The 16,571-nt window shown below is 42.3% G+C and overlaps 1 protein-coding gene across 1 annotated transcript in view; it reads right to left on the reverse strand.

The window, feature by feature from the left end:
• Window positions 1-10,949: 10,949 nt before the first annotated feature.
• Window positions 10,950-16,571, reverse strand: part of LOC134507361 (cytochrome P450 20A1) — a 36,195-nt gene continuing 30,573 nt past the window's right edge. Inside the window, exons 10-13 of the mRNA XM_063317975.1 lie at window positions 16,103-16,214; window positions 14,390-14,454; window positions 11,981-12,070; window positions 10,950-11,582 (exon numbers count right to left, since the gene is read on the reverse strand). Of these exons, the coding sequence (XP_063174045.1) occupies window positions 11,420-11,582; window positions 11,981-12,070; window positions 14,390-14,454; window positions 16,103-16,214 (430 nt within the window). The 3' untranslated portion in view covers window positions 10,950-11,419. The remainder of the gene's footprint in view (window positions 11,583-11,980; window positions 12,071-14,389; window positions 14,455-16,102; window positions 16,215-16,571) is intronic.

A 16,571-nucleotide genomic window follows, 5' to 3' on the forward strand; every position in this document is an offset into this window, starting at 1 on the left:
AGAGACAAATAGGGCTGGAATGAAAGAGATTTAAACATGTGTCTTCACCCAAAAATTGCCATGGCAACACTTACCTTTTATCCTTTTCCCACACCCCCTCCTTATGAGTAAAAACTATTTTGTATTTCTGTTTGTGATGGCTCCTATTTCCCTCTGGCACCCTAGTCCAGCATCTAATAATTTTAATCTAAAAGTGGAGATGCAGTGCATGGACTGGCAATTTTCCATCTTTACCTCAGAGCTAGGCTGAACTGACTTAATATACAGCTAACTTTAAATGGCTGTTGTATAGAACATGGTCTACCACACTAATGAGGAAAGAATGTGTATTTGTATTGCTGATTGCAATTTTTTGTTGTAGCAGCTGCAAAAACATAGTTTTTTTATTTAAAAATCAGAAAGCACTACTGAGTGCTAGGCAAATCACTTATTTTTAAATAAAGAACACTGGCATTGTGACTGGATTATTCAGCACTGAAAAATGGATGCTTATATTGCTAAGCAAATTATGAGTCATAAATTTCAGAAACACTCCATGCAATGCCAGAATAATTGAATGCTGCAGCACTAGACAGAAACGTTGCATTTACACCTTCAGTTACTATCAGCGCCTCACAGATTGCTATCAGCTCCCAGGGTCAGTGGAGTGTTTGCATTAAAAAAAATGCACAAATACCCAATATATTTATGCTTAATTGTATCTGCAGTACTCATAGAGACCTTCCTCTATTTTAAAGATAATCTATAGGCTGGCTGACCTTGTCAAGGCTTGGAAGCTAAGCAGTGTTGGGCCTGGTAAATACTTTGATGGTACACCACCAGGTTAGACTTGGGGGTTGAAAAAGCATTCTGAATGAAAACAATGGTACATCATTTCCAAGAAAGCAACATGGACATATCCATGAAGTCACCAGAAATTTTCCTCACCAACTTGAGGAAAAATTTATTTTTATAGGGTTACCAATATTTTGCTGGAATTAGCTGGGATCCTAACTTTACTTCTGCCAGCAGAAGCATCTCCTGAGCAGAATTTCAAAAACAAATATTTGTACCAATGGGAATTGGGAGAGATAACCTCCTTGCAGTCCCCCCCCCTCAAATATCCAGAGTCTTGTATAACGTGATGATCCTTCAAGACTTTGGCTGTACCAAATTTAAATTAAATCTGACCGAACACAAGCTAGAGACGCTATTAAGGCCTACCTTGTGGTGATAAGAGCGGAGAAGCATCAATACTTCTCCACTCTTATTGCATCCGCAGCATGCCGCCCAGTGGCCCTGTTTAAGATTACCCAATCCCTTTTGGGGAAAGGGGAGTCAGAAATCCATCCACAGGGCCATGCTGAAGAATTTTCTGGGCATCTGCAGGATGAAATCATTCAGATCTGGTCCAAGTTGGACTCCGAGCGTGAGACAGAGTCTGATGAGATACCCAGGGAACGTACTTACCATGTTATCTGGAACAGTTCGATCCTGTTGAACCCAAGGAAGTGGACAGGATCCTCCAGAATGTAAATGCCACCACCTGCCAATTAGGCCCATGTCCCTCCTGGCTGGTGAAAGCAGCTCGGGAGGTGACACGTGGTTGGGTCCAGGCGATGGTTAATACATTCTTGAGGGAGGGGGTGTTTCCAACTGCTTTTAAGGAGGTGCTGGTGAGCCCCCTCCTCAAGAAACCATCGCTCGACCCTACTATACTTCACCCAGTCTCCCACCTCCCCTTTTTGGGGAAGGTGTTTGAGAAAGTGGTGGCGTTACAGCTCCGGAGGATTCTGGATGGAAAGGATTATCTAGACCCCTTTCAGTCAGGTTTCAGGCCCAGTTATGGGATGGAAATGGCATTGGTCACACCTATGGATGATCTCTGGTGGGAGTGGGATGGAGGCAGTGCATCCATCCTTGCTCTTCTTGATCTCTCAGCGGCTTTCGATACCATCGACCATGGTATCCTTCTGGACCGAATTAGGGAGTTGGGGGTGGGCGGCGTGGTTCTGCACTGGTTCACTTCCTTCCTCCAGGGCCGGTCCCAGTCGGCGTTGATAGGGAGTGAGAGATCCAGCCCGTGGCCCCCACTCTGTGGAGTGCCACGGGGCTCGGTACTCTCTCCACTCCTTTTTAACATCTACATAAAACCACAGGGCAAGATCATTCATCACTATGGGGTGAGGTATCATCAATATGCTGATGATATTCAATTATACATCTCCATCCCGGGTGAAGTAAGTGATGCCGTGACCACCCTTTCTGAGTGCCTGGGGGCTGTTGGGGCCTGGATGGGGGACAACAGGCCTCAGCTGAACCCTGGTAAGACAGAGTGGCTGTGGATTAATGGCTCCTCAGTATCTGGGAGATTGTCATCTTTAGTTCTGGATGGGGTCGCACTGCCCCAGTGCATAACTTGGGGGTCCTCTTGGACTCACAACTCCTGCTCGAAGAGCAGGTGGCAGTCGTAGCTAGGAGGGCCTTTGCACAACTTTGTGTTGTGCACCAGTTATGCCCCTTCCTGAAACAAGAGGCCCTTCGAACAGTCACTCATGCCCTGGTTATCTCCCATATAGAGTACTGTAATGTGCTCTACATGGGGCTACCCTTGAAGAATATCCGGAAGCTACAGCTGGTCCAGAATGCAGCCATGTGGGCAATTTTAGGTGTCCCAAGGGCGGTACATGTAACATCTTTGCTGCGCAAGCTGCACTGGGTTCCAGTCTGCTTCCAGGTCCAATTCAAGGTGCTGGTTATGACCTTTAAAGCCCTACATGGCATGGGACCAGGATACCTGAGGGACCATCTCATCCCTATCACATCAACCCATCCCACACGGGCATCCAAAGAGGGCATGCTACGGACCCCTTCTGTTAAAGAGTTCCATCTGACGGGGTCACGAAAGTGTGCCTTTTCTGCAGTAGCCCCTGCCCTTTGGAACACTCTTCCCCCAGAGGTGAAACAGACCCCTTCACTCCTGGACTTCTGCAAACAGTTAAAGACCTGGTTTTGTCACCATGCCTGGGACGGGAGGGAGAATAGTCATTCCTGGGGATGGCTAGCTCCCTAAAATGGCCCTGTTTTGCTTGCGGGTTTATAGAGAACTTTTAGCCATCTGGTTTCCATATTTTATTATGTATTATATTCTACAGTTTTATATTGCATTGTTTTAATTGTGTCTTATTGTAAACTTCCCGGAGTCCCTCCTTGGGGGGAGATGTGCAGTGATAAATTCGATTAATAAAATTAATTAATTAATTAATTAGTTGGAGAGAGAGATAGGCACCATTGGTGCCCTGCAGATGTCCTGGCATTCATGGATACTGTGTTGCATTGCTAACCCGTTTATAAGATCTGTCATTCCTATTCTTTCTTTTCTTTGTAGGCCAATTGAAAGACATGCGTTTTCAAAGGTCTTTAAAGGTCTGTGTGGGTGGCAATCCCTGTATTGTTTTGGGAAATGAGTTCCACAGCCATAGGGCAACCATAGAGAAAGCAGTGGCTGCCATAGGGGGTAGGCCTTCCCACCTATCTTAGTTGGTAGAGGGAATCTCCTAAGAGGAGGTTTTCTCTGAGAGGTCTCAGGATGAAGCCATTTAGGGCTTTCAGAATAGTAAAAACCTTACACTGTATATGGAAACAAATTGGCAGCCAGTATAAAGATTTCAAAATTGATATAATGCTCTTTGCAGGATACCCCAGAGACTAATTTTATATTAGCTGAAGCTTCCAAATGACAAACAAGACCAATCCATCTATCCTATGACTGGAGTTTTTAGCATATTTATAAATTATTGGGAATCAGGTGTAACTAGTGGAATGTCCAAGTTGGTCGATGACACCATATCATTTAGAGTGGTAAAAACAATAAAGGATGCAAAGAGCTCCAAAGGGACCTCTGCATATTATGGGAGTGGGCGTCAAAATGGAAGAGGTCATCCATCGTGAGCAAGTATAATGTGATGCATATTGGTGCTGAAAATCATAACTAATACAAGCTAAGGGTATCAGAGCTAGCAGTGACTGATGAGGAGAGATCTTGGAGTAATGGGAAACAGTTCAATGAAGGTATCAACACAGAGTAGGTCTGCTGTAAAAAAAAGGCCAGCAGCACGTTGGGGATAATAAGATATGGCAGTGAAAATGGAGATGCCAATATCATAATGCCCTTATAAATCAGTGGTGTGACTGCATCTGGAGTATTGTGTGCTGTTCTGGTTGCCAGATTTCAAAAACAATATGGTGGAGCTAGAGCAGTTTCAGAGGAGAGCAACTAAGATGATCAAGGAGCTGGGGCAGCTTCCCTATGAGGAAAGATTGCGACATTTGGGATTTTTTAGTCCACAAGGGAGGCAAATGAGAGGGGACATGATTGAAGTGTACAAAATTATGCATGGCATGAATACAGTGGACTATTTTCCCCTCCCCAAAATACTAGAACCAGAGATTACCCAATGAAATTGAATCCTGGAAGAATCAGGCCAGACAAAAGGTTTTTTTTTTTTACACAACATGTAATTAAACTTTGGAATTTGCTACCATGAGATGTCCTGGCAACCAGCCTGTCTGGCTTCAAAAAAGGGTTGGACCAATTCATGGAGGCCATGGGGATCAATGGCTATTAGCCTTGATGGCAGTGGAACTATCTCTGAAGGCCATCTGCTGGGAGACTAGTGGGCTTCCTTGTTCAGTTTTTGGCCACTGTGAGAACAGACTGCTGGACTAGATGGGCCAGGGGTCTGATCCAGCAGGGCACTGCTTATGTTCTTATGTTATGTACAATCAGAGGCAGATCCTGAATCACTCCCAAGTGATGTCTGCTGTTTCTGAGAATGTGGTGCCATCTTAAACATGCAGACCGATCACAATTTCTAGAGTTATGACCTCTTACAATGAATGCTTCCATCTTATCTGGATTCAGTCTCAATTTGTTTTCCCTCATCCAGCCCACCCAGTACTGTCCTTAGGCAAGCATTCAGGGCATTTAGCCATTGCTTGATGACATTGGCACAGAAAAATAGAATTGAGTATCATTGGCATATTGGTAACATTTAGCTACAAATTCCTTCATCACGTTTGCATATTTTCATTAAGAAATATTGGGGGAATTGGAGCTTTGAGGGGTTCCAAGTATCAGGTTCCTCTTCATGGAGTGACTTCATCCCTGGGTGACTACCATCTAGAACTCCCTGACAGAAGGGGAACCCTTTCAGAGCAGTTTTTCCAGAAGTTAATGGTACCAAAAGCACTAGATGATCTAGGAGAACTAACGGAATCACACTCTCTCTCTTCCCCATCAGGCTGACCAAGGCAGTCTCAACCCTATAGTCTACTCTAAAGCCAGTTTGAAATGGGTCTAGGTGATCCATTTCATCTAAGACTGCCTCAAACTAAGCAGCCACCACCCACTCAATTACTTTGCCCAGTCAATAGTAGGCTAGAGACTGGTCTGTAATTACTCATGATTGAGGGATCAAGGGAAGACTTCATTTTGCAAGTGCCTCTTTTAAATAGAAAGGAAACCTCCCCCCTTCCTCAGAGAGAGATTAATAATATTTAGCAGGCCAGTTCCCAGATCTTCCTGGCATGTAGATGTAAGCCAAGTCAGACAAGGGTGAGGCGGGCACATGATAGAACACGCCCCAAGCAACCTATCCACATCTTCAGGAGTTACAAGATTGTCAGCCCCACTATGTAGACCAAACCAAGAAATCAACTCCACATGAAGACGAAAACTATTTTTATTAACATTGGCTATAGTAAAAGAATCTTGCAAGTCTTACTGTACTTTACTCCCCCCTCACCTTATACTCATATGAATTAGGAAGGTGTCTGCCTAAATCTTTTGTGCATGCCTTTTTCTTGTTTTGGGCTTAAGCCATGCTTTTCCCCTTGTTGTTTTGATAACAGATCTGGCCTATCTTTGTCAGGCTCATCTTCCTTATTCTCTACATTATCAGAGGTGAAACAAGTCTTCCCTGCCTGAGCTGTAGTGTCTTTGCTGCTTCAGCTCATAGAACTCTTCCAGATACCACAGGGCTGACTTTGTAGTGGCTCTGAGTGAGTGTTTGGAGGCAATCGTGTATGTTCTAACGAGTTCCCTATTCTAGGACTCATCTGGAACATCAACAGAAGCACCTATAGGAATCCTCTAGGGCTCCTAGGAAACCCACTGGATCAAACAGCCTGTTTGGCCAGACCAGTTGACTTGGTCCTATAAAGATGGAGAATGGCTGTATATCCAATTTTAACCAGACAGTAGCCCACCCATGTCAATATGTCAATTGGATCATCACAGGGGAATTCACCCATGAAACACTATCCCAGCCAAAGGAAGAGGTCTAATTGAGTATGTGACTAGTGATGTGTGTTGGCTCTGTGATCAGTTCTTGTGGCTGCCCTAAACCCCTGAGCCGCTCCTAACAAGCCATAACCAAATTGGATTGAAATCACCCAGCAGGAATAGTCTAAGGTACTCCAGCACCAACTCCACACTCAGCTCAGCCCAGCTCAGCATTGTAGTGGTTGGTACATAAGCAGAATCTCTAGTCTATCCCATGTCCAATTCAATGTAGGCCAAGTCTCTGATGGGAATTCTGTCAAGAGTGATCTCCTTTCTCTGGACTACAAAGTACACACCTCCACTAGCCTATTGAGTACTCAGCTGGAAGATGCTGGTCCCAGACTAGGACACCTGTCTCATTCAATCAAGTATCTGTTCAAGTCATAGATTACCCCAATGTTATTCTTCCTGGTGCTGGCAATGAAAAAGAGGAAAGCTGTGTTATCTGGGGAGATGGGACTACTCCGGTATTATTCCTGCAGCACAATTACATGATAGCCTCAAGCCCCATGTAGCTGGTAATAGCAAGAAAACAAGAATGAAGGGGTCTTTAATGCTAGTCTGGGCAAATACAGATTCTTGCAAATTGTAAGAGGAATTTCTCAGCCTTAGCTCTAGCCTGTTAATTAACGTGGAGTCTCTCCAAATGCTTTTTCTCACATTGCTTAGCAGCTGGCTGAAATGCCTCTTCTGAGATAGGCATTCAAACACTTGTTCCCTGTTTTCCCACAGAGTAAGCCCCTCTGAAACCAATACAATGTAAACACAGTTAGGTGGCATGTGTGAGAGTTACCTTTTGAGAGTATCTTTTGCCTAGATAAGGAGAAATGCTGGTAGAGCATTTGGAATTTTGAAAATATGTGACAGATGCTTTCACAAAATGGTTGTCATAATGGTTAGGAACTATCACAAAATACCCTCTTCCCTGAGTGCAAACTGGTGAGATTGCTCCTCTCTCCAGCATTCCCTTTAGGTTGTCCCACTCTCTACAACCTCTTTTTAAGCTGAGCTTTTTTTATTTTCTTGAGCAGGTAAGCAATATTTTTTTTAAAAGCACTGGATCGCAGCTAACAGCCAGTTGCATTTTCTGAGAATACCTATGAGCCCACAGGCATTCTTGTAAATCAAGAAAACTTGTGCTTACAGCATACCAGTTTGCCACACATATACAGTTTGCCCTGTATAAATTAAATACCTGAAAGAAATAATAGGTGGGGGAGTATCTGCATGCACCACATGGTTTATTCCTATATTATATGAATAATTTGAGAGAATTACTGCTGGAATCCCTTCTAAATGCCTTCCTGCTACAGCCAATAACATTGTTTGAATTCTGCATAGGTATCAGGTATATCCAGACACATTTTTAAAAGTTCCCATGATATTCTGTCAAGTTTTCTGAACATTTTTAAATTGACAGCCTGACACACACAAAGATCTCTCTCTCTCTCCCTCCCTCCCTCTTGAAGATACACTTAAAATAAAACTTTTAACTGGTTTGGTTTTCAATTGTTTTGGAAAGACCTGTGAACCCAAAGAAAATGATTTTGGAATATGCAATGAAACAAGAGTCAGTGTTGGATGGGAGTGGGGAGTTAGAGAGGTGTTGGTGAGGACTGGAGAGATTCAGGTTGTGGGCTATCCTCAGCCAAGGAAGCTACTGAATTAGCCTAACCTTAAACCCAATTAAACAGTTTTATTCATGAGAGGAGGTTGCACCAGTTCATCTACCATTTTAAGGGTGGTGGTGGTGGGGTTGGGGTTTTTGTGTGTGTCTCCTGGCAACTGCCTGGACTGGCGACTAGGACTTTCAAAACTTGCCTGCTTCTTAGGGCTGAGAGCGCGTGACTGGCCCAAGGTCACCCAGCTGGCTTTGTGCCTAAGGCAGAACTAGAACTCTCAGTCTCCTGGTTTCTAGCCCGTTGCCTTAACCACTAGACCAAACTGGCTCTCATTAAGGGATTGTGGTACTGCACAGTTTGAAACTTCTTCTTTAAGGCAAGCACTTCTGTTGCAAAGACATACATTTCCCCAAATCACAGTATTTTGTTATTTGGAAAGGAGTGGATCATTGAGCAAAACGTGGTTTGCTTGCCTGCAGACTTCTCAACATGTCATTTCACATACCAGAAAAGCAATACAGTCTTTTGGCCCTGTTTAGTTTCCAACTTGTTTTCAATTCCCATCATTACTCTTGTGCATAAAACTGTATGTCGAATGGCCCTTGGCTTTATCCAATGTTATACCTAAATACAAGTTAATGGGTGGGGCAATGGAGGTTGGACTAATCCCCATTCTTCTTGTATAAATCGACTCTATTGCCAATAGTCCATATTCCCCACATTAAGGAACTCAACTCAGCATTTTCCTGTTGAAAATATTTTCCTTTTATACTGTATTTCCAGTAGAATCTTGTCTCTGGAGCCACACAGTTCCAAAATTCTTATGTCATTCTGAAGGCAAGCTAATATTAAGCATAAAACTTACCACGTATTTTGTGGACACTTGTTGAAAAACTATAAAACAGAAGTGGATAGAAAATTTATTTTTGGGTAATAATGTAAAATCTTTACAAGAGATGTTATAAAAACCAACTGTGCTAATTAGACAGCATTACATGGTCCACAGTTTAGTGTCCAGTCCTCCCTGGGATTCTTTTTTAGCGAAAGCTTTTTTCCCCCCCTTCTTCCATCCCACGTCTACTTCCAATTGCATACCTACGTGGGCATCCAAATAATTTGTTTCTCAGTGATCCTTCTTTTAACACCACTCTTGTTGGAGCACCAAATTCAGGACTGCAAGAAGTTTTGATGATAGTTTAAAGTAGAATTCTCAGTCTTGGATCCCCAGATGATCCAGAGGCACAGGTAAGGTAAGTTGTGACTAATATCTGGACAGCTAAAATTGGAAACCACTGGTTGAGGAAGATAATTTTTTTCCCTTCTGAACACAAATCAGCAGAAATAACTATAGTAAAGGCACAGGTTTAATAAAATACAATTACTCAACAATGTAATAATAATAGTGCTATTTATAGAAAAAAAACCCACTGAGTTATCCTTGAGTCCTCTGAAAAGGAGCATGCTAACTTAAACAAGCAAACTATGTCAAAAATAAGTTTATTTTAAAAAAGGTAAAGAAACAGAATCACAATAGCAAACCTAAACAAAGCCAGGATCAAGTTAGAATAGTGACATAAGAAGTTAGAATTCCGATTAACTGAGTGCAAGAGAAAGAATCCACAGGTCTCTCTGAATTGATATTGGTGGGTAAAACAGAAAGTAAAACGATTTCATCCCCAACTTCCAGGTAGAATTGTTCCACATTTCTACTTCATGAGCTGTGAATGATGGTAAGTAAGAATAGGATTTTACGAAACAGGATGTCTAGGGTTATGTTGGTGTATTTATTGAATAATAATAATAATCTGTGTATTTATTGAATATTATTGCTACACTCTCCTACAATATGATCTCCTTAGCGAGAACCTTAAAAAAAAACTTTTAAGCCTAGTCCATTGTCTACCCCCCACCGCATGACTTCCCTCCCTCCAGAAAAAGTTAGGAGTATCTGGCTATTGAAGTGTGACAAGCAGCAATAATTCCCAGTATCAGCAGTTTCTTCCCATTGTTCCATGGCTCATACATTGGCCTGAAGCTGTACAGCACTAATGCTGAGCAGTTTTTATCATTCTGCAATGCAATCTAATCAAATGCTGACTTCAGAACCCCAGAGAATCACTCTGCTGGAAGGTATGTACCTGAAGATTCACTTCTCTCACTCTGTACCCATGCAAAAAGGAAGGCCCATCCAAGCACCAGCCCACCCGGGCCTTCACCTTTGATACATGCAGCCTGCCCAGAGACAGAGAGGGTGCCAAATAAGGCTCTCCCCTTTGGAAAAAGAAAATGGTGCCTACAAATTAAAAGAATGGCTTTGTAAAACAACGAAGATGACTCACCAAACTGTAAGCTGAGTCACACATTCCAAGCGAAAGCAAAACCCCCAGGCTGCTACTCCAAGTTATTGCCCTGTAAAGTCAATTTACCAATTTCGGTTTTCTCTATTATAGTTTACCATTTAAATAGTAGGTAAAATTGTTATTAAAATTAGCAAAAGGTAAGGCAGAGTGACAGCACTGCTCTTTGAAAAAGAGAGAGATGAATGTGGAGCTCCTTTTGGAACACATGACAAATAATAGCTTAATTACACAGAAAGACTGCTTTAGATTCATTTTGATCAGAACTGTTACTAAAAAAAATTAATGCACTGGCAGCGCAATTGCCTTGACGCTTATACAGCAAAGGAGAAAAAGAACAAAAAATAGCACACCGTCTTTCCCATCTCTCAAGACGAAGAGGACCACGTTTAAAAAAACAGGCGCATTACTTTTTACTAAGCGGCATGACCAGAACAACCAGGACCCGTTCTCTCCCCGCTCCCCACCCCAAATATCACCCTGGCCTCAAAAGTAGCTGTGACGACATCCCATTAAAAGCAATGCAACTTGTGTTACTGCCAGTAAACTGCTCCCATTATTTGTACTGGGTTGTGGTTATGGCTAACATTCCTACCCAAGCCCTGATAGAGAGGAAAGAGAAATAATGATCAGCCGACACAGGAATGTTTCTTGTTTGAAGTGTGCTTCTGCCATTTTATTGAATTGCGTGCACCCATTACTCATACTGGACCTTAATTCAGAGCAAGGGCTCACTAGGTACTGCTCACACCCTTAGGGTTTTGTGTTATAACTCAAAACGTGATACTTCATTTAAAAATAGGGTTTTTTTTAAAGTTCCTATGTCCGTATGCAGAGCGCCTTTCCACAATGTGACTGCTTACATCTGGTTTTTATGGCGGAGGGCTTCTAGATCAGAAGATGTGACTTCTTGCTGCTCCGGCTCCTGGGGCAAGGGGATCGCTCTGCCCCACAAGGTCCGGTTCTCCCATTAATCCTACAGATTTGCTTATACGATCCGAGGAAATTCTTATGAAGGAAGGGAAATATTTCAGGCCACGGATGCCTAAAGTTGATCTGAAGGAAACATTGGCAGGTGGCGAGCAGTGCAAAAGGCCTCCTCTCCGCAGACGCTTTCATTCCTCTCCTTTGTTCCTCCTGGATATGGTTATCCATGCTTCTTCCTTGGGGGATGTAACCAGCTCATACTTTGTGTCGATGACTTGGCCTTCCACAGGCTGCAGATGGAGTTTCCTCACAATCACACTCAGCAAAACCGTAGCAATGGTATAGGCAAACCTAGCCGTGAAAAAAAGATCAGCCCAACAATTTGAATTCATAGCTAAAGGAACCAAAAGAAATCCACGGAAGGAACCCCCTTCTTTGTTGGTTCTACTGGAGGCATCTGAATCCTTCCAAAAAGCCTCTCTCATAGATCAGTCGCCCTTTGGACAATGTGGAAGGAGAGGCTAAGGAAGAAGGAATAGTCTTTGCCCCAGTTGGGAGATTTTGCTCCTTCCACAGCAGCCTCTGGACTCTTTCCTACAGTATTTGGCAAGTGCATCAAAAGAGGCATTTTGCAGGTCTCAGATAGCAGCAAGAGGAAGAAAAGAGAGCCCTGCTTTTCCTGCCCTCCATTTATAGCACATCCCCCCCCTTTAATAGTATATACTCAAGTGTTATTAATTTTCTCTCACCTCAGTTCAGGGCATTCCTGACTTCCTGAAAAACCCAGCAGAGAGAAGTTTTTTATAGCAGCTTCATCACTGAATCTATCTGGATCAAATCTACCAACGAGAAAAAAAAAGAAAAAGATCAAAAGCCACTCACTCCTCAAAATAGCTACAGGAAATGTGAATCGGCAATTCAGAAGCACTTCAGCAGAGAATACACAAGGCCACCTGAATCCACCTCACGTAAGTTTTCTGGTTTGGCACCATTTGGTGAGAGACAGAGCTGCTACCCCTTTCCCCTCTCCTCCCTTCTTCCTCTCTCAGCTGCTTGCACTGGGCCTCCTCCATTTTTCTCAACCCAGCTGGCCTGCAAGCAAACGTGTGCTCAGCAGCAGATGATCCATTAGAAAGGGAAGCATGTTCCACCGTCAGGTTGGGGAGGAGGGGTAAACAAGCAATTATCTAGCCTAGCCTAAACTAACAGTAGGATTTCCATAATGAAGGGATTGACAAGGCAGTCAGAATGATGCCTGGTTATTTATTTTCACACAACTCCCCTCCCCACAATATTTATTAAAATCTGTACTACAGCACATGTGTGTTTTTCATTAACTTGATATTTCATTGGGCAATAAATCTTCTATTGTTCAAGCCTTCAGCTGTCAGTTGGCTGCACCCCATCAAGTTCCCTTAAAAGGCCAACTGTATTCTGCAGGGAAGTAGCAAACTCCGAAAATTGCTGTTTTGTTTGATGTATTAAAATAAAGTATTAATTAGCAGAGTTGGATTGTATGTGTTGGGAAAGAGCGATGCCTGGCTAATGCTGATACAGCTTTTTTTTTTTAAACAAATTTGCAATCAGACCTCTCTTCCCAAGTTCTAGTTCGTGCACCCACAGGCTGTGGAGAGCGCTCCTCCCCTGCAAAGGTTTCCTGTATGCTTGTCATTGTCTGTCTTCTTCTAAAGCATCCATTTGTTCAGTAAGTGACAGGACTGAGAAAGAGTCTCTAAATGAGAAGCCACGCCACTAAACTTCTTCATCGTTGCCAACAAGTGAGAAGGAAACAGATGTGATCTTTGGGTTGAATTCACCACCTAGCCCAAACATAAAATGAATCTGATGTGCAGTGGAGAATACATTTGTGCAAGCAGTGCCCAAAAGCTTAATGATATGCACACAGACACATACACGACAAGAAATAACTCTCCTGGAGTCAGAAGAGACCTACAACTGCACTCTACAACTGCCTGTAATGACCTAGTGGGAATGTGAGATATGTTGCAGCATCCAGCATTAGCTGCTAAATCCAGGATTATTTGCAGAGATTAAACCCAGGATACTCAGACGCAACTTCAGTCCCGTGGTTGCAACACATCATATTAAAAACAAAATAATTGATTTTTAATGGAACCCAACAGCATACCCTAAGGAGGCTCGGCCTTCTCTACTTTTCCATTCCAGGGAAAAGGGTGTGGGGGCCATTTATTTTCCTTGAACTAATATTTGCCATTGAAAGACGTTATAAGTATGTCTATTACTGGAAATAACAGCAGCTACAATCCCTTTGGGAAATGACTCTTGCTTTTCTATTTCTTTTTTTCCAAAAGTAATGTCTCAGTTTCCAGAACCAGATTTATTTATTTGTTTGTTTGTTTGTTTTTAGGGCTGTTTGATTAATTTTATTTCAATCAAACCTATTGTATTTTTGCCTTGGATTCAGAACCAATGTCTCACTTCATTTCAGCTCCCCAGTTCTGCCTCGACATGGCTGGATTACATTAAAGGATGCCATTTGGAAGCATTACAGTGTTTCCTTCTACTCTGTGGAATTCAAATTTTGAGGCCAGAATGATTCTTCCATGGCCATATCTGGAAATAATGATGTAAAGCCTTTGACTGATGTTCTCTGTTCTTATAAACTGCAATGGCAACATTCATTTTCTAAAACCGACAAACTGCATTTGCCACATAAAATCACGAACCTCCTAAAATCTTCTGCCTGTGAGAAAATATGAAAATCCAGCTGGGTGACTCTGGGCCAGTCCCTCTCTCCCAGCCCAACCCACCTCACAGGGCTGTTGTTGTGGGGAAAATAAAAGGAGGAAGGAGTATTAGGTATGTTCCTCGCCTTGAGTTATTAAAAAAATAAAAATAAAGGTGGGATTTAAAAACCTTTAAAAAATGCATCTGGATAATTCTGCTCTTTCACCTGCTGTTTTTTCTACCTGCACGTCACTGCCGCCGCCGCTGCTGCTGCTGTTATTGTATCAAACACGCAATTCTCCATGCACATCTTAAATGGAAGAGCTCCGAAGCTATGTGTCATGTTATATAGCAAAACCGTTCATTTAGTACCCAGAGACAGAATTTAGCAGGGAAAAAACGAATTCACATTAAGAAACATGATCAACTACGTTTTCTGTGTTCCATACTTATAGGGCAACGGCCAGACTGAGCTGTCCTGCAAGACCACACCAAGAGCGTATAACACAAGAGTCTGTAAGAGAATTTAAAAAGCATCATTTTAGCACGCTGACATGACACAGCACTATCACGTCACAGTACGTAGAGCAGTACTCCATTTATATGCATTAATAGCTGTATAAATGCACTCCAGAGATACACTTTCTTCGCTTTAACTTCAATTATTTTAGACCCTTAATTGCAGAACGAATCCAATCTGCGGGAAAAGAAGAGATTGGGGGGAGAAAGAGGTGACAGCAGCCAAGTACCGGGAAACCTCTAAGAGAAATTTCCTTTACATGAAGCAGTGCCACAATGACAGCACTTCAAGACAAGATGGGCCATAATGGCTCCACATGTGTGCAATCATCTAGAGCAGTCATTGTACTTTACAAGAGGAAAGCAAAGTGACAGAAGTAATGGAAGCCCAAGGCTTTTTCCAGCTTTGGGTTTGAGATCAGCTCCTATCGCTACTTTTCCAGAAGCTAAAATGTCTGATAATCTCACCTTAAGGGATTTAAGGGTGAAATCATAATCATGTTTATTAGGATGAAGAAGATATACTGGAATTATGTCCAAGTAAATATGGCTATAAAGGGGTCAATTACAATGGTCATTTTTTGTTGGTAATGGCGCAAATAAGGATGGACTATTTGTATTTTATTAATCAAAATTCTCTACTAATTTAGAACACAAAATAACAGCAATATGTATGCACCGTCTCTCTCCCTCTTTATTTGTAACAGGCATGAAAAACTTCAGGCTGCATGTGGCTCCCCCAGAGCCCATTCTATGGCTCCCAGAGCAACCTGGTCACCACTGCCAATTTTTCCTTTTTTCTAGATGACTAAAAGGATTGCAGCAAGCCTCAGTAAGATTTTTTGCACTTATTTTATTCCCTAACTACCTCCCCCAAGTCCGCTAAAAACAGCTAAAACATCTTTCCTCCCTCTAATGATACAGCTGTGTTACCTCATGGCCCTGCGCTATAACCCAGCACAGAGCACCATAAATGCTACTACTATTGATAGCATTCATACTGAGTTGCTTTGAATGATTACTTTAACAAACAGAGCTATGAATGAATCCTTCATTGGCATATGTAACCAAATCATGATCCAATCATTCCCAATGAAGAATGTTACTGGTTCTCTACTTAGATGAAAAGAAAAACCTTGTTTAATTAGACATTTCCTGGCATAATTAGGTTCATACACACACAAAAAAGAGCAAAGCATCTGAATGAGTAGATAAAGTCTCCGTCATATCATGGTTTATTAAACCAAAAAGGCATTCGAGCAGAGTCCCCTTTCGGTTGTTTAATTATTGTGTTTAGTTGCCATTTTATATATTGGGTAGGTTTTTTTTTTACTGTTATGTGGTTATTTGGGGGGGGGAGTTATTCTTCATTTTTTGTTGTACACCATTTGGAGTCATATTGTTGGAGTTGGGCAGCCTTATCAATCCAATCAATCAATCAATCAATCAATCCATCAGTGTTCTCTGAATCAGCTCACTGAAAAAAGAATTCAGTGTTCTGGTTTATACATCCACTAATGTGCCTCTCTTAAAAAACAAAACAACATTCTGTCTTTGTATATAACTCTCCTTCTAGGAAGTCTCCCAATTAAAATGGAAGTTTAAATGAAATTGAAAAGCAGAGTACCGGCTTCCAGTCCTACCTCTTTGGGAATGAGATGCTGATCAACTCTGCCTTCCAGCTCCTGAAGTCGTGCAGCAATTGGCGTTAGTTTTGCTGTCCTCACTGTCTCGTTCAAAACCTGCCGGCAATACCTGCAAGCACAGAATTTACAAGGTTCTCGTTTGATTAAAAAAGAAGAATCCTAAAACACACTCCTACAACCTAGAGACAGCATTCAAACAAGAACCAGATTAATGAACATTAATCCAGTCATGGCACAACTTGTATTACAATGATCAATTTGTGGATGGATGGATGGACGGATGGATGGATGGATGGATGAATTAAACTTCATCACCGCCCATCTCCCTCCCACTCTGGGCAGTTTACAATAAAATTGCATCCCACTTGGCTATAGTTACCCACTTTAGACTAATATTCCCAATTTCATTCTGTGTCCTGAAGCCCAAATGGCTGCTTGTTGGTTCAGGCACTTCTTCTCCCATCCC

Source organism: Candoia aspera, chromosome 1, assembly GCF_035149785.1.
Source record: "Candoia aspera isolate rCanAsp1 chromosome 1, rCanAsp1.hap2, whole genome shotgun sequence".
Taxonomy (NCBI): Eukaryota; Metazoa; Chordata; class Lepidosauria; order Squamata; family Boidae; genus Candoia; species Candoia aspera.